Raw genomic sequence first — 21,961 nt, 5'->3', positions numbered from 1 at the left:
GTACTGCCAAAACTTATAGGCCTGTCGTACATATTTCAAAGTGATTATACAGGATGATTCAAAATAGATTTTACAGCTATATATAACCAACGACTGGTCGTGAAAACCATTTCGCACTAACCTGGTGCTGCGCTGCAGAGACAAGAGGCGACATCAATCATACTGTATATACCCATAGTGATTTCACGTCCAAACAGACAAACCTTGCCATGCAAAAGATACGACACCATTGCTAGGTGTCGTACAATCTCGTTTCCTGTTTTCGAAAACCGGACAGAGTACAGTGAACCGCATCAAAAATAAACCGTCGCTTCTTATCAGATAACGCTACGGTTATAATATTTATAACTAAGTGGCGGTGGCGTGGTTAAAATATACAGTTTATTTAGGTCAGAGTTTCCCAAACTTTTTTGTGTCGTAGACACCTTGCCATGTTTTTCCGTGTTGGGTAGACCCCCTACTTACCTGATATTGATTTCCTGTAAATTTCTAACTGTAGTGAAGTTTAGTGTTACAACTTAAAGTAAAAACACATGTTAATTTATACATTTATTAATTGAATTTAAATTAAAACTACTCAAAATTATATTTTGTATCTGTTATGTAAAATATACGTAACATTAAATAAACCTAAAATAAGCTATGAATAAAATAACATGAGCAATAAGTCAATATTTTAGTGAGAAGGATGAACCTGATGCACCCAAATTTTTTTTCGCTGACGTAGACCCCTTGCAGGTTGTCATAGACCACTTTGGGAATCACTGATTTAGGTAGATTTCTTAACAAGCTTACACGTCACCAAAAGTTATTCATTTACTTCTATATCCCCAAGATGGGGCAGAGGGCGTCCACAGTACGTTGCCATCTCTGTCTGGATATTGGTCTGTTTCAGTTTCTTTAATCGTTTGCTTAGCTTGCTGGTAGGTCTGCCAACTTGGAGCCTGCATGCTCGGCTTTATATGGGGTTGCCTTTCTAGTGAGTTATATCTGTTTTAAGTCGCAAAAGATTCGCCTTTCGCCCTGCACTCTCAGCTCAGCTGCACCTAGAGGTGACGGTTGTACGATTGCAGCAGTTCTCTGGAAGGACTACGAGAACTGGAACAGGACTGCTCTAAACTGGTTGTTCAACCACTAACACAGCAGATGATTTCTTGGCATTTTATAAGTAATGCTATTCTCACATATAGAATATTCGAACAAGATCGTAACCCCCCCCCCCCAAACCAGAAGTAGTGGAGAGGTGGAGGATAGAGATTTGCGATCGTAGGTCTGTATTACGATTTCCGTGATAGAGTCTTCTATAATTCACACTGTGCAATAACCCTTTCGTTACCAGCGCCGGAGTTAGACAGCATCCAATAGACTCGCCGCATGTACTAGTGCTTCATTTAGGTGGCATCCATTTGCCGTTCCTCATATTGCATTGTTATTGAATTGATTTCTCTAAGGCATGGTTGCACAGACTTATTAAGACTAGGGGCCACTCGGGCAAATCAGGAACTGATGGCGGGCCGTCCGCCAGAAATTAAAGACAATAAAGAATCGATAATAGTTTAAATTATTCTGGAATAGAATTCAATATTTTTCGAATGTACGAGAGTATTATTTTTGCTGTCGGCGGGCCATCAGTATTCAACCGGCGGGCCGCGGTCTGTGCATCCATGCTCTAAGGGTACAATCATGTTATTAAATGCGCCTTTACTCAAAAACGATTCTTAAAAACATACTCCATAGTATACTATGTATTTGGAAACTAAAATTTTTAATATAAAAAATTATCACCGCGATTATAATCTACTAAGGTTGACCGAATGACGTTTTATTTTCAGCTAATAGAAATAAATCGAAGTACAAGGTGCATTGTTTGCAGTGCAAATTGCAAAAGACGGCAATCCAAATATGAATATAAAAACTGTAATATGGACTTATGTTTAGATCTCTATTTTAAGATATATCACAGCCTAATAAACTACTAAGATCTATCCTAACTTCCATTTTTATTTAATTAACCAGTAAAATATTTAAATATGGAACACAAATGAGAAAATTCGAACATCAGCCTACCGCCATGCAATGTGCACACTTCTCAGCGCGCTGCCTGGTTCAGTAGCGTCACTTGGGCGGAACATACTGCGGTAAGAAAAGGGTTAATCATGTAGGATTGATACTGCTCGCAGAAAAGTTTCCAGAGGATGATCAGCAGCGTCCTCTGCGTACCATAATACCACACTGCGATCGCCAACCCGCTTGCCAAGCATGGCGATTATGGTATGTACACCCATAGATATCTTTGGCCTTTATTATTTAATATAAATACATTTAAAAAACTTTTAAGTTAAACGGTTTTTTGATACCCATATTGTGGTGGTTTTTGAAAAACATGTACCTAGTCCGCCATATTGGAACGGCGTCCATCTTGAATTTTAAATTTTGACATAATCATGTTTTACTAGTGTAGCCCTTTCATTTGACACCCATATTGAGAGGGTTAAGGAAAAACACGTAATCCGCCATTTTGTATCGGCGGCCATCTTAGATTTATAATGTTATTGATTTTATTATATTGTATTGTCATATAAATTAAATGTGTTTGCCAAATTTCAATTTCTAATTTCGATCCAAATAAATTCCGTACGGGTCGAACTAAATAAAACCGTTTAAAAATGATTTCTTTTTGCCCAGAACAGTTAAATTTCTTACCTATAAGATTGAATTTTAAATATATTTATATGACGATAAACATACTATGTGTTGCCAATAAAAGATTATTATAGATAAAAATCACAACCACATAGAATGAATTGAATTGTAATTACAAATACATATGTAATTGCTATTATCAATTTTAATTAAATTAGGTTATCTACATTAAGCCGGACAAGTATGAATAATATAGAGAGGTGATATTATAAAATAAAAATGATTTTTTTGACGATTTTAACAACGTATTAAATATGTGACCGGAAAGTAATGTCGCTTTCTCAAGTTAAATTCACACGACTATATTTTTAACAAGTTTTTATTTCTAATCAAAAATATATTTACTTTCGTTATCGACAACCTTTTGCCATCTAGTATACAAAATCAATGCCGGAGCGGTAAACACTAATCGGCTTTTACGCAGTTCAGAAAAAACAAGCGTGTTAGTAATTTAAAAAAAAAACATTGTATTTCTTGTGAAACGTGATTAAAAAGAGTAGAGCGTACGACTTTTAGCCGCAATGTGGTCAAGCTTATTACGATTATCGCAGGCTTGTTGTTGAACCAGTTGGAGGTTCTACTTTAGATCTATGAAAGCCTATGTCCAGCGGTGGGCGTCAAAAGTCTTTTATTCACTTTCGCTTCTGTTTAACCCTTAAATGCATGACTTTTATTTATACTTTAAAAATATATATATTGCAGATAAGTACAATGAAGGGAAAAGTAGGAAAAAATATAATATATTTTTAATATAATATAATATTACATTTTTATACTTATTTCTTATTACCTTACGTTGCTGATATATATATATATATATATACTATGCATTTACTGTACACTATTGTATTCAAGTGGTATGTTTCAATTTTTCATCATCATGCATTTAAGGGTTAATTCAGTTGTTAATGGAGATACATTTTTCATTACGAGCTACGTTATCAGCTTTTATTTCGGCCCATGTTATCACGTGTCGATGTAATTTGATAAAATTGACTACTTGCATTAGCGATTACGTACATTAAAATCAATTACAATTTTTTTTATTATCCTACTTGCCTGGAATGATACGTTAATAATATATTTTAACACGTTCTACTCGAAGAGAAAAAACGCAATTTCTTTTACGGGCCGTGGTTTTCCGTTGGGCAGTCAATCTCATATTAATTGACCTGCGTGGCTTCTCTAGCATAGCTCTTCCATATAAACTTGGTTTTTTAAAAATTTAAAAACTTGGAAAAACAACAATTACGAAAAAAATTATCAAAAAAAACAATTGAGTAAATTTTGAACAGATTTATGATTTTTAATAGGCCTATAGCGAAACTTCACTTTCGGTCATCACTGACCGCGTTAGCATAGAACGTGATGAAAGCCTACGCCTTTCAAGAGGCATTGTATAACAGAGGTGATGAAAATTATCAATGTGTTTGATCACACTGTAACTCAACTCTCACATCTACCTCTCGAAGTATTTCGACGTCTAATAGAAGACGATGTATATATATCTCCACCATTGGTTAAAGTTTAAATAGCATTCCTCATTTTATTTTACAATCATAACATCAGCTGATAGATGTCTACAGCACGGCAAAGATCTCCCCCAAAGGTTACAACAACGACCGGTCTATCGCTGCCTTCATCTAGGTATCTTAACTATGCAGTATTTCCATTTAGTGCAGTATATTATATACATGAATTGAAAATTAAAAATCAGGGATAATCAACACGCGGCCCGCGGGTCCATTGATCATATACGTTACACTAAGCATTTCTAAAACTGTATTTATTTCACCGAGTCTCTACACTCAACATTTTTATAACAAATGATAAGATAAACAGTGCAATACGAAAACGTGTATTATAACTAATTATAATAGAAATAAATACGTAAATACTAATATTGATAATAAGAGAATTATGAGAACTGAATATAGATATAAGATGTAAAACTTACAAAAAAAGCTGTGATATATATAAATAAATTGTATAAATAAACTAAACTGCAGTAATTGAGGATGAACGAAAGGATATTAGAGCGGAAGAGAAAAATTGACTGAATTATAAAATGAAGAACAGAATGATAGAGATTGTGAAGAATGGAAGAAAAATACGAAAATAATAAAAAGGAAGGTAAATTTTATATAAAAAAAAGTAAATTTCCTGTTCCCAACAAAATAGGGGGTGGAATGAAAGGTTCCTAATAGCGGGGGACCTAAAAAAAAAAATTCTATATAAATAATTAGTTCCAGGAGAATCGCAATTTGAATGTATTTCACAACGAAATTTTTTATAAAACTTATATGAGCCCTAAGAAATTTCCGCTTTTACCCAAAAATGATGTTTCTGTGCGACCCACTAAATATTTTAAAATTTCATTTAGCCCCCGTTGATTGAAAAGGTTACTCACCTCTGTTATAATACATATTCTTATTCGCATTTCTTTACAAGATAAGGCGTGTCCCAACTGTGGACATATATAGCTATAAACACAGAGCCACACGCTTTGCCGTTCAAATGCCATTGTCCAATGTATTCTTATTATTATCGGCACAATAGCTGTCAATGTATCGGCGACCTTGATCAAGGTCGCATTTGCATTGACGCGAGCTGCGCGTTGAATGCATTTTTTGCAGTAGGCGCATTCTCGAAATGCATAACAAAGAGAGAATATTTCACGCACCTTCAATACACATAATTTAAACAAGACGTATATATTAAAACTAGCTGTTCCCGCAAAAAAAATAGGGTTTTAATTAACAAAAAAAATAAGGGTTGATCGTAGAGGGGTGAAAATTTAAGGTTGTATGTATTTTTGTATGCTGTATCATAATAAAATAAAAACCAAAAAAATTGTCTAAAAAATAAAAAAAATAATTTAGGGGTGGACCACCCTTATCACTTAGGGGTATGAAAAATAGATAGTAGCCGATTCTCAGATCTACTGAATACGCATATAAAATTTGGTTAAAGTCGGTCAAGCCGTTTAGGAGGAGTCCAAGTTCGAACACCGTGAAACGAGAATTTTATATATTAGAAGATTAAATTTATTTACAACGTAGAACGGGACCTTTGGATTGACCAATGGTTTTTATTTCGCGCACCCGTTTTTACATCTCTTTCACTCCTTAATGTACGACTGGGACTCTGTTTACGTGTAAATGACTTTTACTTTTTTTTTTTTGCTTCATCATCTTTCGCTCTTCACAATATTCTTTACTTATTCTATGTTGATATAGGTGATGTTAGGTCAAAGGCTGTTACAGCTTCATCGGGGCTGAGTTAGCTAAGACGTTTGCACGTAGTAAAGCGCTCTACCAGTGTATGGTTGTGTATAGAATGTGTTGATGATGTGTGCATATGGCTTGAGACGGCAGCGTGGACCACAGTTGAGCCTATGAGGGATCCGGATCCAATTATGGTTCGCCCATGCTGTTCGTGGTTAGGGAGAGAGAGGCCGCTCTTTAAAAACGGGTGTCGTGGCGTGGTGAGTAATGTTCAATTCGTATATGTATAATGTGAGCTGTGTAGAGTGTCGCAGGTGAAGTGGTTGCTGGTTATTACTCTAATATCCTTCGCATTTCATTCATCCTCTTACATCACTCTCCTGCATTCCCTAATATCACAGATTTGTCACACTATCACAAGACTTAGTTCCTGATTTACGACTTGCATCCATTCCATGTCTGGGTAAACACCTATATTAATTACAATTTTTATTACAGTCTATACGCGAGTGTTTTTATTTTTTACTTGCCCTCGGTCGTTTTTTTTTCACAAAACTTTTTTTGCTCTCTTCTAGCATTCTTCTTATAATCTTTCGTACTTCATCTTTCTTTACACATTTCTTCTGCCTTTCTCTTTCCTATCACGATATCAATAATTCCTTATCTCACTCACATACATTTCTTTATTTTTCATTAAAAAGAAATTAATATCAGAATCTTTCTTTAGTAGTACCATATCCGTACGTACTAGGCTATTCGGACTTAGTTTTTAAGGCTGTTTAAATCTACGTGTTCACCAAAGGTCGAAAATACAATCACGTTTCAGTGATTGCTTTGATTGCTACCCAAATATTGCATATCGGCATTGTACGACTATTGTTATATTTCCTTGTGCTCAATCTATTCAAATAAATAAAATATCGATTCCTGTTCTGACTTTCGAATAATACCACGACCTTAGGGTACCTATTTTTTATTATTCCTGTTTCTGAGGAACTCGCCACACTGGCCTCGCCTGTGGTCCACGCTGCCGTCCCAAGCCACACATACACAACATCAACACTACACATCTCTACTCGGGTAGAGCGGTTTACTACGTGCGAACGTCATCGTACAACTGGAATGCGTCTGACCAGCTTCTGTTTCATTTTTAAGTTCACGGACCCTTCCGCTCCGTGAACTCACCTCCTATGAAGCTGTAAAATCCGGTGTAACAGCCTCAACTGCAACCGAAAATAAGTAAGTTATTAGTTTGTCGCATTTCAATTGAAAAAAATAAAGTATCAGATTTCAGAGCAACATTTCGACACATGGTGTTTGAAAATAGATGTAAAATCTAGAGCTTCTTGATGACAAATTAACTATACATTCATCCATAGCTTCTACACCAATCAACCTGTATATTAGGTAAATAATCACATAATTTTAATAACAATGACAATACCTTATCAAACAAGCCACATATAACCCACTTTTGGTAGGCGTACGACAAACATAGTATGAATATAATTGGATTAACTCGGTGAATTTATTACAGCTCATAATGACAATACGTTTTCTGTTATAACGAATCTATAATCAAAGATGTACTGTTTACCTACATGTGATAATGTTAGGAATATTAACGAATGTACCGGTGTCACGGTTTATCAAATATAATCGAATGTACCCATGTCACGGTGTTACGAACATTAGCGAATGTATCTGTGTTACAGTCTTTTGAATATCATTAGATATACCGATGTCACATTCTTTTGAATATCACTGGACATACAGATCTTTTTAATATACCGGTGCACAGGATATAGGCACTTGGGACATTCTTTTTTGTTTTTTTTTTCGTAAACCTGGTAGTGAAGAAAAAAAAATATTGTTTGGAGACGAACCAAAAGAAACAAATGACTGCTAAGTTAAACTCGATCCACCTTTGAAACCTCATATGTTATTACCTGGGTACTATCCTACATGAATGCACTGTATACGCTGGCCTATAGTTTCCTATTGAGGAGATAATAAAATCCAAAAAATATATAAAAAATGATATTGTTGATCACAGTCTAAAATATCATTGAATGTACAACATTCACAGTCCAATATAAGTAGATATAATATTTTCCTAACTATGTATTTCTATGTCAGAGTTAGAAATTTACACTTGACCCTCTATCGGTGTCCGATGAGGAAAAGCAAAAGAACTACAGTAATTTTACTTGCAATAAGTAGTACTTCTGACATAATAGGTTGTCAAATATCTCCCTTCCGCCTTTTCATCTTTCGAATTTCGCGGCTATGTACAAAGCGCTACAGACCTCGTATCTGGCAATACTATACATAATTTGAAAGGTCTTGACATAACCTACAAAACGACGCTATGCATGATTAGTTTGGATATTGCGTTCAACAGTTATAGACGTGTAAACATGGAGTTCGCTAACGCCGAAATTCGCGCTATTTTAAAGTTTTCCTTCGTTAAAGGCAAATCCGCTAGAGAAACGTTCCGTGAGATTAATGGTGTTTTGGGGGATGGTACTCTATCACTTCGAACCGCGGAGGAATGGTTTCGACGATTCAGAGCCGGCGATAACGACACCATGGATAAGCCAGCCGGCGGAAGACCTGTGACGACAAATACCGATCAAATCATGGACTACATCGAGTTAGACCGGCATGTGGCATCTCGTGACATCGCCCAGGAGATGGGAGTTAGTCACCAAACCATTTTAAACCATCTGCAGAAGGCTGGATACAAAAAAAAGCTTGATGTTTGGGTGCCGCATGATTTGACGCAAAAAAACCTTCTGGACCGAATCAACGCCTGCGATATGCTGCTGAAACGGAACGAACTCGACTCATTCTTGAAGCGGATGGTGACTGGCGACGAAAAATGGATCACATACGACAATATCAAGCGAAAACGGTCGTGGTCGAAGGCCGGTGAATCGTCCCAAACAGTGGCCAAGCCGGGATTGACGGCCAGGAAGGTTTTGCTGTGTGTTTGGTGGGATTGGAAGGGAATCATCCACTATGAGCTGCTCCCATATGGCCAGACGCTTAATTCTACCATCTACTGCGAACAACTGGACCGCTTGAAGCAGGCGATCGACCAGAAGCGTCCAGAATTGGCCAACAGGAAGGGTGTAGTGTTCCACCAGGAAAACGCCAGACCACACACTTCGTTGATGACTCGTCAGAAGCTACGGGAGCTCGGATGGGAGGTTTTATCACATCCACCATATAGCCCGGACATAGCGCCAAGTGATTACCACCTGTTCCTGTCCATGGCGAACGCCCTTGGTGGTGTAAAGTTGAACTCGAAGGAGGTTTGTGAAAAGTGGCTGTCCGAGTTCTTCGCAAATAAGGAGGGGGGCTTCTACGAGGGAGGTATTATGAAGTTGCCGTCTAGATGGAAACAGATTATCGAACAAAACGGCGCATATTTGAACTAAATCCGATCACTGTAACACTTTTTATAAATCATTGAATAAAGAGCAAAAAAGCGGAAGGGAGATATTTGACAACCTGTTATGTCAGTGACGACACGTGTCACGGGGGTGAGGTAAGGTGAGACGCAAGTACATTAGGCTAAGAGATAGAAATGGTGTCCAATTTTCGTTAGTCGATTCAGAATAATATTCAAACGTTTTTTTTTACAAAATAAATAATATTTGCGTATGGAACTAATCGCAGTTTCATATTCAATAGCCGCATGTGCCGCAGGTTGTTGACCCCTGACTAGATTCTATTGATACGACGTAGGAAGGTAGTATATATTAACCGCTTCCTATTGGTCCTATTGGGAATTTAGACATATGTCCAGCACTAGATGTGATTCAGATGAAAGGATGATGATTAAATTTGTTTTAAATTAAAAAAAAAAACTTACAGCACCAAAGGTTTCTCTTCATTCATGTTACCGTGATAAGGTTAACAGTCGGAACAGCGCCTAACGAACACTTATAAAACACTTAATAACGAGTGTCGATTTGACCTCTCGATTGAAACAACACTATTATATCGAATACCACAACACTAGACAACAGTTCTAGATTATTCCAGGAACGGTGGGTTACCGGGTAGCCGTTGGAAGGGCGCAAGTCTCACGGGCGCACTAATTTCAAGCTATCGATGTAAATGTTATCTACAAGGCATCGTGTATCACCCGGCGCTCCTTAACTCCACATTACGGCAGATAAGGCCCCCGATGGGTAAATACTACCGACTAGACGATAATAACGGGCAACTATTATGTTATATTAGAATTTATATTACACAATCTCCTTTCTTTCAACGCAGAGCAAGACATCCGTATATGGTTGAATTTCCTTCTACCCGCATCTAAGCGTTTTGCTAATACTTTTATAGTGCGAACAGCCAAGGAGTGGAACAACCTAGGTGTCATTGTTTCCAGACAATTATAACTCAGGAATCTTCTAGACAAGCATATAGCATCGTAGACATCGTCATCGCTATAATTATATATATAGAAGGCATTCTTTTTTTAAATTCACTCACTTTAGAAATCAAAAAAGAAGACTTAAATAATTATTATTATATATTAAATATTAGATGTTCAAACAGATTAACAGACACACGGTTTAATGGAATCAGGTGTTACCTTGCGAAAGTCCATCCTAAGTAAGAAAAGGACCAATATTTAGCCACTTCCGCAAATGCAGTGGTAGTCGTGCAACAAAGTGCACCGCCCGCCAGCCCGCTGATAAATGCGCATGCGGCAAACAATGCGAAACACAACTGCCACCGTTAAACCACTCAACACGTGTTTCACCCCTCCATGGGGCATCTTCAGGAGTTATGTTACACCGATTAGTGCCAAACAGTCTGTGTTGGTCCTTTTCTTACTTAGACACAGTTCATACAGAGCGTACGTTGCCTTTGTTTATACAATTACTTTTAAAAATTCCGAATTTTTTTTGCTCACATTTTTGCATGTTACAGTGTCAACTAAATCTCTAAAAATATTTTAAATAAATAATTCGAAGTTAGTTTTTAACGACGCCCTAAAAATTGTCCACTTTTTTAGATTATGCTCTGTGCTACCGCTTTTGAAATTTAAATCGATGTAATAATTATATATCTAACCATTTTTGACAGGAATTTTTTTTAAATTCAGATCAATATTATTTATTTAAGCTACCATTTTTTCCAGACTGTTCTATACTGTGACAGTTTTAAGGAGCCGTGCACGTTGACTTTGCACTTTTGAAATTGAGTCAGTTCAGGAAGTAGGTGTTCGTCTTTTACCTTCCACATTGCCGACCATTACTGGCTTCGGTTATCAGAGCTACTCCGTGGGATGTGATCAAAGTAATAGAGTATTCTTATTACTTAGATCTCTTTAAGGTTTTCTTTTAAAACGCCCCTAGTTTTGAGGAGTTCGTTCCCCCTATTTTATACCTAAAACAGGGAATTTTTGTGCAATAATTTTTCCATTAAATTTTTATTAGCAATCTCTCCTCACGTCGTTCAGGATTTCTTCGTTTCTATTCTCTTTCAAACAATACATTTTCTTACATTCTCAATTCAAACTATGTTTAGTTTTACACTTTTCCGTTTTTAACTATACATTTTTGTTCTAATCTCTATTTCTATTCGTATCTCTATTTTAGACTATTTGGCTCGGCTCTTTAAGGTTTGACGAATCTAGTAGAATATTCTAATATATATATATATATATATGTATGTACAGGAACAATGCAGACGGTACTACTTGATTTATTTTTTCGACCATTTCTCGTTACAGTACATGTGATATTCAACATCCTATAACTTTTAAATGAATAATTAAATTTGAATATTTTTTATACAGGTTGATTCAAGTAGTAAATGTCCCATCAAAATAAAATTTTAATTATTATTAAAAAAAAAAAAAAATTTTAATTTTATTATTATTACAATGTCACGAAAAATGTCACAATTAAATTAGTAGAGAAATTTCGAGCGATGTAACGGTGGAAAATTTCGAACGACACATTAATACACCCCCGCGTATTATATTTCAATTATAGCAATAATTTGTTGTACCTTATCAGTGAATGTTAGTAGCATTTCATCCGTGTTAACATTAATAGTGAACATATCGGAGGTTTGTTTTAGCTGTACAATTCATTTAGAAACATAATATTTAAAACCATTTGCATCATATGGAATTACGAAAAAATAGGTACATATCATCGATATCTTTAAGTGTAAAATACAGCATTATTTATCAACACATTCCATGCCACGTGGCCCATATATTCCCAGTGCACTTTCCGTTCAGGCCATTTGCAGTTCTCATTGAAAAACAAAGGATACTTAAACAAATTAATTGTAGGGTCGAATATAGACAACTTCACATTACGTATGTACGTAATGCATTTTAAAATTTATAACTTTTTCCCGCTAATTATAGCTTTGCAGTATTTTAAAGTGTGGGTCGTATACGCCCCACTTAATGTAAAACCTTCAAATATTGCCATAGTACGAAACGTGTAACTAGCTGTGACACGCGACTTCATTCACGTAAAATCTACCAAAAAAAAAAAAGTTTTATTAAGCAATTTTTTGCTCTAATTTCAATTATGTCAGCCGGAAAATGTCACAATTTACATAAATACATTACATCACTCACAACTCGAAACGTCAATCAGTTCGCTGTATTCAATTCAAATCAACATAAACTGTCTCGTATATGAAATTCTTTGAAATAACATTGACGTCATCTGTCGAAAATTGGTCATACCAAAAAACCTTCCTGGGGTCATGCATAATAATTTTGCTAAAATGCTTTCTTCCTGGCATTAATTCACATATTATTTTGTAGATATAATTATTACCTATGTAATATTTTTTGGAGAAACTAAATATAAAAATTAAAATAAAAAAATTTCTCTCTGTGTTTGGCACTAATCGGTGTAATATATAGCTCCTGAAGATGCCCCGTGGAGGGGTGAAACACGTGTTGAGTAATTTGGCGGTGGCGGTTGTGTGATTCGCATTGTTTGCCGCATACGCATTTATCAGCGGGCTGGCGGGCGGTGCATTTTATTGCACGACTACCACTGCATGTGCGGAATTGGCTAAATATTGGTCCTTTTCTTACTTAAAAATGTTTCAAGTATCACGATGTCTTTTTTAAACCATTTTTATACTATTAATGAAACAATTTATTGTTTATATTTAATTATCTATATTTATACACGGTGACATTAGTTCTGAATTTCTCAGCATACTATTGCAAGGTTGCGGATGTTGTCTCTACATAGAACCTGATAAACTCCATTATTATTCTCTTAATGACAATTTTACAATTAAATGTTATGCTTTATGTCGCGTGGTCCTCCGTCTACAATCGCCTAGTTCCTAGGCATCAGTTCATTGTTTTGAATCTGCATCTCAACGTATTGATTGTATGTGCAGTCAACTACAATACATTCAAATCCGGTACATTCAAACGTCGCACCGTCTTCACAAGCCACATACTTTGCACACTGTCATCATTGCCATTCGAAACCAACCGGTCTCGTCTGAAACGAGCTCGGATAGGGGAAACCCCGATTGTTGCTATTTCAACTTCCACTCCTCCCAATGCTAAAGTTTTCTGTGGTTGTATTACATCTAGAATGGGGAAAGCCCTCGTGGAGGCTTCTGTGGCATCTCAATCAGGTGAAATAGAAGTATGTAGCGGCCTGAGCCGAGGATTCCTTGGGAATCCCCGAGTTCCACTATATATATAGGTTTTAACCATTAGTAGCCTGATTTACGAAAGTGATTTTTTTTAATATTACTGTGTTTGCTTGAAGGTCTAGATGAAGGAAAAAATAGTTTTTTTTTTATTTCGTTGGAAAGAATATTATACAACAGTAAAATACGTACAGCCAACCTATAAACAACTAATAGTAATGTGAACATTCGGTTTAAAAGATTGTATCAAAATTGAAACTCTAGGTTATTAAGGGTTAAACTAGGCGCCCTTTATATAGATACGTAGTGATGTAATATATATAAATGAATAATGAAATATACCCGCCGTATCGACACACAAAGTCAATATTAATATAAAGTGAAGAGAGGAGGGAGGCGGAATGTTAATAAATTCCGACAAAACTTCATACCGACACGATAAAGACGATTCGAAACTTGAATAAATAGTCAATTGGTAGCAGGATGTCGGCGGTCCGGTTGCTTATCTCGGATAAATATTTGTGCTACACATGTTGTACAGTTCATTCACGAACTAAATACAATCTAATATATCTAATTTTTTGAATCATAGTCTAAAATACTTTTATTACATTCTTAACATGCCAAATTTATGAAATATTAGACATATTAATATTGCAATATGACAGTTCACTAATTATATATAAAATGAGTCATCAAATAAATAAATGATATCGTGTTTTATAAAGGCTATGAATATACACCAATACCTCACTTTGCGTCGTGGATAAGTTCCAAAAAACACGACGCAAATTGAAACGCCGCAAAGTGAATTCAGATTTTCTATAGCAAACCATGTAAAGATCGAAGATAGGTTCCAGGCTTACGAAAATACTACTTTTTAAAAGAAAATTGAACAAAGTTAACATTTAAAAAACAAATATAACACAACTCTGCCAATAAATAAATTGGAATTTATCATTTTCTCTTAAAAAAAAAAGAACAACACACTACATTACAACACACTGCGTAATCGAAACTGAACTCTGAAATTACCAAAACAAAATGAAAATAAGCGTTGATTTTTTAGTTAGAAAGGAAATCTCAAAATTTTGATGGCATGGCGCAATTAGAAACAAAAGTGTAGCCATCGTTTGTAAAAACAGAAAATTAAAGACTCGAACCCAAAATAAATCAACCTCGAAAATCTAACGACGCGCAGTGAAAATTAGTATTAATTAAGCAGCGACGCAACTTCGAAGAAAACGTAAAACGTAACGACGCAAAGCGAGGTATTAGTGTACTTGAAATCAAAGTAGCAGCGTCCATTCACAAGGTGGATGGAAGAACTTCTTTAGATCTTAAGAAGTTGAATGCATGTCCTATGGAAAATCTATATGGAAGACCTGTTTAGAAGTGATAGCCTAGTGATAATGGACTGAGAATTGCAATTATAGGTCTTGGATTCGATTGTATTTAATCTTATATAATTTAACTTTGTGCACTAGCTATATAGGATTGATACTGCTCGCAGAAAAGTTTCCAGAGGATGTTCAGCAGCGTCCTCTGCGTACCATAATACCACACTGCAATCGCCAACCCGTCTGTCAACCGTGGTAATTGCGATATATCCCCCATAATAAATAAATAACTAGGGCAGTCGAAGAGTTTTTTTTATTAATCTTAAAATTCTAGGTTTTTCACAATGCCAATTGTAGTTTAAAAAATTAATAATATCGACAATGTTTATTTACTTAAGTTTATCATTTAAGTTGCTGAGACTTGCATTTGCAGAACGCGGGTTCAATTCTCAAGATACAATGTTATATAATTCATATTTTGTGCATTAATTATATACGATTGCAACTGTTCACAAATAATTTTTCAGAGGATAGGCAGTAGTATCCTCTGTATACCATAATACCACACTGGAATCTATCCGCCCATGGTTACCTTTGGCGAAGGCCTATCCCTTGCAGTGGGCGGCTATCGACTGAAACGACCACGATGATCGTACTAGCATATGAAGCCTATCTCAAACAGTTATGAGATAAATATTTAAATTATATTTTTTTATATTTGAAAATGCGTGTCACAAAACGAGCTTGCATGCAGACAATCATTTAAGACAAAAAATAACATATTGCCTTTATCAAACGACAGCGTATTATGATATTTAATTTAAGAATTTGACAATTTAACCCTTAAATGCATAATGATGAAAAACTGCAACAAATCACTTAAAGAGCATAAGTAACAGTAAATGCATAGTGTAGTATATCTGCAACATAATTCTTTAAAATAAATGAGTATAAAAAAATAAAACATCTATATTTTTTTTCTATTTTAAGTGCATTTTAGTGTACTTATTTGCAAGAAGTATATATTTTTAAAGCATAAATAAATGTCATGCATTTAAGGGTTAAATATGGCCAATAAACTAATTATATATTCCTATAAATTTCTTTCATAAAAACTAAGTGTTATAATATTTTTTGAACGCTAAATATATTGTTTTTTTTTAATATGTAGACGAATTTTTACTTAAAATCTCAATGTTATATTTCTTGCACGTGGCTAATATTTTTTTATATTATCATCCACATGGGATACATACAAAATATAAATATATATATTTATAAAAGCAATTACGTCTGTATGCCCATTATGAAATCGTAAACTATGCATTTAATTGTATAATTATTTTTAGCAAAATTATTGTGCACGAACAAAAGTTTTTAAGTTGTTATGACAAATTTTCGACAGATGGCGCTCACTGTCATTCCAATGAATTTCATATATTACCGTGACAGTACATGCAGATTGTAATTTAAACTACAGTTGTTTGCTTAGCGCAAGGCACAGACAGTACAACATAAAAGCATAACCTTGGATCACAAGGTTAATAAAATGTAATAGTTTAATGGAATCAGGCGTTACCTCGCGGAAGTCCATCCTAAGTAAGAAAAGGACCAATATTTGGAGGAGGATTTGAGGACCAAACACAGAGACTCTGTGTTTGGCACTTATCGGTGTAACATAACTCCTAAAGATACCCCGTGGAGGGGTGAAACACGTGTTGAGTAATTTGGCGGTGGCGGTTGTGTGATTCGCATTGTTTGCCGCAAACGCATTTATCAGCGGGCTGGCGGGCGGTGCATTTTATTGCACGACTACCACTGCATGTACGGAAGTGGCTAAATATTGGTCCTTTTCTTACTTAAAATGTAAAAGAATAAAAAAGAAATTGAATTCCATTTTTTTATCTGTGCATATTTTTTATACTATCTTAGATACAGTCAAGAGAGCATTCTGCCATCAGGATAGGTCAAGTTTTTTTTATTATCACGACTTCATACCTTCATACCGCATATTGACAGAGCCTTGATATTACAGGTTAATAATTTTTTCAGGTAAATTTATTTACAGCTATTCTCTATTTCCTTATTTTACTGAAACTAGCTGATTTTTAAAATTCTTGATCTAATAACGACTCCATAACATTTTTATTTCTACTCTACTTTTATTGTACACGCTAGCAAAACAAACATAGATGCATAACAGTAAAGAAAAAAGTACAATGGGCGGTCTTATCACACGAGGCAATTTCTTACAGTGTAATACAGTGTGCGTGTACATATACAAACACAAACACAAATATATATATAAATATATATAATACAGAACAATACATAATACAATAATAAATAAAAAAATTACCTCGGATCGAATTTACTAAAGAAAATATAAAGAAACGGAGAAAGAAATATAACAATTAATATAAATATTAATAATCAATTGTTTAAGTGTCAATCTGTCTTTACGTTTTTAATTCCATTTTTTTGTCTGCTTTCCTCATTGTACCTTTTATATCTAGTTTATCTCTATTATAATTTCAAACTCATTCTATTTATGAAATTTATAACTTTTATTTGTGCGTGCCATCTATTTTACACTTTTATATCTATTTTATTCTATTTGCTATTTACAATTTCTTTTTCGATTATAGCCGGAGTGCAGATATTATGGTTATCTTGTCTCTTACTCGGATGTGAGTTGACGCTCCAAGCCATAAGTAAGAAAAGGACGAATATTTAGCCACTTCTGTGTATGCATGGTAGTCGTGCAACAAAGTGCACCGCCCGCCAGCCCGCTAATAAATGCGTATGCGCCAAACAATGCAAATCACACAACGGCCACCGCCAAATTACTCAACACGTGATTCAATCCTCCACGGGGCATCTTCAGGAGTTATCGATTAGTACCAAACAAAGAGTGAGTTTGAACACTACACGCCTACCACTGCATGTGCGGAAGAGGCTAAATATTAGTCTTTTTCTTACTTAGGATGGACTTCCGCAAGGTAACTCCTGATACCATTAAATGCTCCAAGCCATACCTTCGAGATCTATATTTTCAACGACGATGTTTCTAGAAAAACTAAGTAGATATCAATGAGTCAATAAAATACGTCAGGCGACCCATCTGAAGTAATTTTTTTTTAAGATTTTTAGTTCGCGGATTTGGGATCCGCGAGCCCTGAGTACGAAGTTGTAAAAGCCAAAACGGCTAACAGCGTCCAACACCAATCAAATATAGCCTATGAAGACGAGGAGATGCGATCGAACCGCTTCATAGAAGAAAGCCTTCGGATACATCAGTATAACCTCCTACCCGCAAAGTAGAATGCCAACAGAAAAGAAAATATCCATAAAAATAGATTTGAAAGTTTTTTGTTTGTTTATTACATTAAAATATTTAGTTTAGAAGTTGTTTTTGGACAAAATAATAGTATGTCGACCGTGGAGCGTGGAAAGTATGTTATATGTTGAATAAAAATGATTTCCATAGCGAACCAGTTTCAAAGGAATTTCTCTTTCGATTTATTTAACTTTCCATTCATAGTTTTATATGTCAATAATATACTAATATAGAGCTTTTGAAAATAAACATAAAAAATTTAAATGACGAAATGACAAATGAATAAATTTTCGTAACTAATAACAATTTGTTTAGTTTTTAAAGAGCTGATAGAAATTAAGTAAAAAAAGGACTAATATATAGCTTCTTCTGCTATGTAGCAGTAGTCGTGCAATAAAGTGCACCACCCGTCAGCCCGCATCCGCCATTTCGAACTCAAACTCCTGAGGATGCCCCGTTGAGGGATGAAACACGTGTTGACTTATTTAACGGTGGCAGTTGTGTGATTCGCATTGTTTGCCGTATGCCCATTTATCAGCGGGCTGGCGGGCAGTGCACTTTATTGCACGACTACTGCTACATAGCGGAAGTAGCTATATATTAGTACTTTTCTTACTTAGGATGGACTTCTGCAAAGTAACGCCTGAAACTATTAGATACTGGTAAAAATTTACTTAAAGGGAGCAGATAATTTTGTTACTCTGTTCAAATCACAAGACCTTACATAGGTTAGTACGTAAGACTTCATTTATGCGATCCTTGTTCAGCAATTAAATATATTTTTTAATTATGACGCGAAAACATATATTTTTAAATAATTTATATCACGTTTTCTCTTATTCGATCCCAAAAAAAAACAGATTTAAGTATATATTAGTGGTACCGGAAAGTAATGTCGTTTCTGTCGATATATATTACAGAAAAACCGATGGATTTGTTACCGCTCCGGTATTGATTTTGTATACTAGACGGCAAAAGGTTGATGATAACGAAGTTAAATATATTGTTGATTAGAAATAAAAACTTGTTAATAATGTAGTCGTGTGAATTTAATTTAATAAAGCGACATTACTTTCCGGTCACTCTAGTATATATACTTAATTATAACTGTGTTAAATTAAATTTAAAAATAAATTTTATATATATAATTCCTACAAGTCATGGATATTCAATAACAAAATGTCGTGATGCTTTCTACGAATTCAGGACACCCATTGAATAGGCACCCGACCGCATATTACTAAGAATAGATAAGATAATCAATTGTAGTTTCAATATGAAGAAATGTAATATGATATACGTAGTGATGTAAGTGAACTTTGGGATGTATACTCCTGAATATATATCCGGAGGATTACCATCATCTTCGTCTTCTGACTTTAACAAGGACGTGGTCTATACTCCAGAACCTTTAAGACCCAGTGGGCATCTGTTCTGCCCGCTATCTGGTACCCATCAGACCGATCCGTTGAATACGTTATTTTGGTTTTTCTACGGATTGATTTCCTAGGTTCAAACCCACGTCTGTTACGAACTCAACTAGCCCTAATATCTAATAGTTAACTAATTGGTTATCTAATAAAATACAACGTTTAAAAAAATTATCATGTCATTTTTAAGTTATAAATGGTTTAATTAACATTATATGAAATTATAAAAGCCCCTATATATCCGTAAACACTCAACGAAAAAAAAAAGAATTGTTTTCCGGTATTACGTAATTTAAATATAGAATAAAAAAATATTGAAGTCAATAAAATATAACAATAAACGTCTTAGCTAAGTTTGTACAATTATTTTTTTAATATTTTTCAGTTTATTTTCGTTATAATACTTTTTACAATAATTTAAACATTACATATGTGTATACTTTTTTCTATAATGAACCTTTATGAATTTATTTCTATACGAAATTTATATTTTTAAAATAAAGGACTGGCTGATTACAAAAAAATTATTACGAATTAAAAATTAACTAAAAAAAATTAAATTCCACTATATTTCAAATCATACTTGATAATAATTAAATTAGTAATCTGTATACAAAATGGCGATTTTTACAAAATATTAAAAACGTAAAAATAATTAGTGTTTTTTTTAATGACCAGAAAGTGACAATCAAAACATCACCTATTTGTCAGTGATTTGTCCATATTGAGCTAATGCAAAACATTTTTTTAAAAAAACAAAACCTTATGTATTTATCTCTACCTAAAAATGTGTATTAGTTTTGTAGTAATTTCACTAATATACAGTGACTATCAAATGGAATAACATGTATTGACATTACAAATAAGATGGTAGAATCAATAAAAACAGATGCTTAAATTTGTTTATCAAGCAAAATAAATGATAATGTTATTTGCCTACTCTAAAAGATATATTAAAATGCAAATAATGCTAAATACTTTTAACAAACAATTCAAAATGGTTAAAATCCATAACAAGATCTATTATTTTTTCAAGAGAAATAAATAGCCACTTGTGTAAACAATCTATTGTTTCTTCCAATAACAAAAACAGAAGAAAATTTAAAAATAAAACACCATATAAAATTGTTTATGGTAAATTTGAAAACATGTTTGCATATAAAGTACTGCTAGCATACATATGTAAATTATGAAATTTTACACTAATGTAATAATGAGACAATAATTTAGGTGGTTGCTTGAAATATTTCATAACAAAAATTAGGACAATGTAATCTATATATTGAACAATAATGATTCATAATTTGAATATACTTTTTTTTTGCTTCATTAATTTTTTAACTATATCTTTCTTACCAGCCAACTATAATATTATTTAAGAGTAATAATTTAATTCTTTATTATTTTAAAAACATTGTGTTATTGGAAATAATAATAATAAATTTAATTTTAGTATGTTTAACCATAGCCAAAAGTTTAAAGTTAATTCTTGAATATATTTTCATAATTTATTGTTTTCAATTAAAAAAAAACTTGTGAAGTCTTCAATAAATTTATAGTTCCAAATTTAAAAATTATATTGTTTATTTGCTTGGTTTAATTATTAAAACTTTGAACAAAACTGTTAGGAAAATCATTATTATATATATATAAAAATTAAAACTTACCTATTTAGTGTTTGTGCACCTTGATTCATGATTTTGTTCTTGATCAAACACCCGGGAGTTTCAGATTTATCTGTCACGTAATGCGCCTCCACATCCTCCAAGATCGCGGCACGATCTGCATTCGTTTGGTTCAATTTATCACTAGACAAACTTTTGGACCTGTACCTAGCGTTCAATGGAACCGACGCTTTATCACCCAATGTGCCACTCAGACCACATTTCGTGTCGTTTTGATAACTATCGCTAATTACATTGGACGACATCTCGCACCGAACAAACACAACCGTACGTCAACGTGATGTCAATCTTGACTTCGGCACAACACTGGCGTCCGCGGACGTTTTGCCACTGCCTTACCTCCAAATAAAACAAAGCTACTCGGCCGAATCAAAGATACCATCTACTCTATACTGTATTTATAAATTATACTCGACTTCTTATTTAGTCGTGTTGCTCACGACATTAATGTAGTTAAAAAAAATTAACTGTTCATTTCAATGTCGAAACGTAAACGAGGGTGAAGGCGAAATCGTATCTATTGTGTAATACAACTATGAATGCGGCGCAAACT

The 21,961-nt window shown here is 34.3% G+C and overlaps 1 protein-coding gene across 1 annotated transcript in view; it reads right to left on the bottom strand.

Moving 5' to 3' along the window:
- The window catches only part of LOC137926515 (proton-coupled zinc antiporter SLC30A2-like), a 47,808-nt gene extending 26,118 nt beyond the window's left edge, over positions 1 to 21,690 (bottom strand). Inside the window, exon 1 of the mRNA XM_068770133.1 lies at positions 21,391 to 21,690. Coding sequence (XP_068626234.1) covers positions 21,391 to 21,653 — 263 coding nt within the window. The 5' untranslated portion in view covers positions 21,654 to 21,690. The remainder of the gene's footprint in view (positions 1 to 21,390) is intronic.
- Positions 21,691 to 21,961: the final 271 nt, after the last annotated feature.

This window comes from Battus philenor, unplaced genomic scaffold (genome assembly GCF_028537555.1).
Source record: "Battus philenor isolate CCGP_79_NKW_IND1 unplaced genomic scaffold, ilBatPhil1.0.hap1 SCAF_3, whole genome shotgun sequence".
Classification (NCBI taxonomy): Eukaryota; Metazoa; Arthropoda; class Insecta; order Lepidoptera; family Papilionidae; genus Battus; species Battus philenor.
Note: the sequence above shows the minus strand (reverse complement) of the source record. Positions and strands in the feature narration are given on the sequence as shown.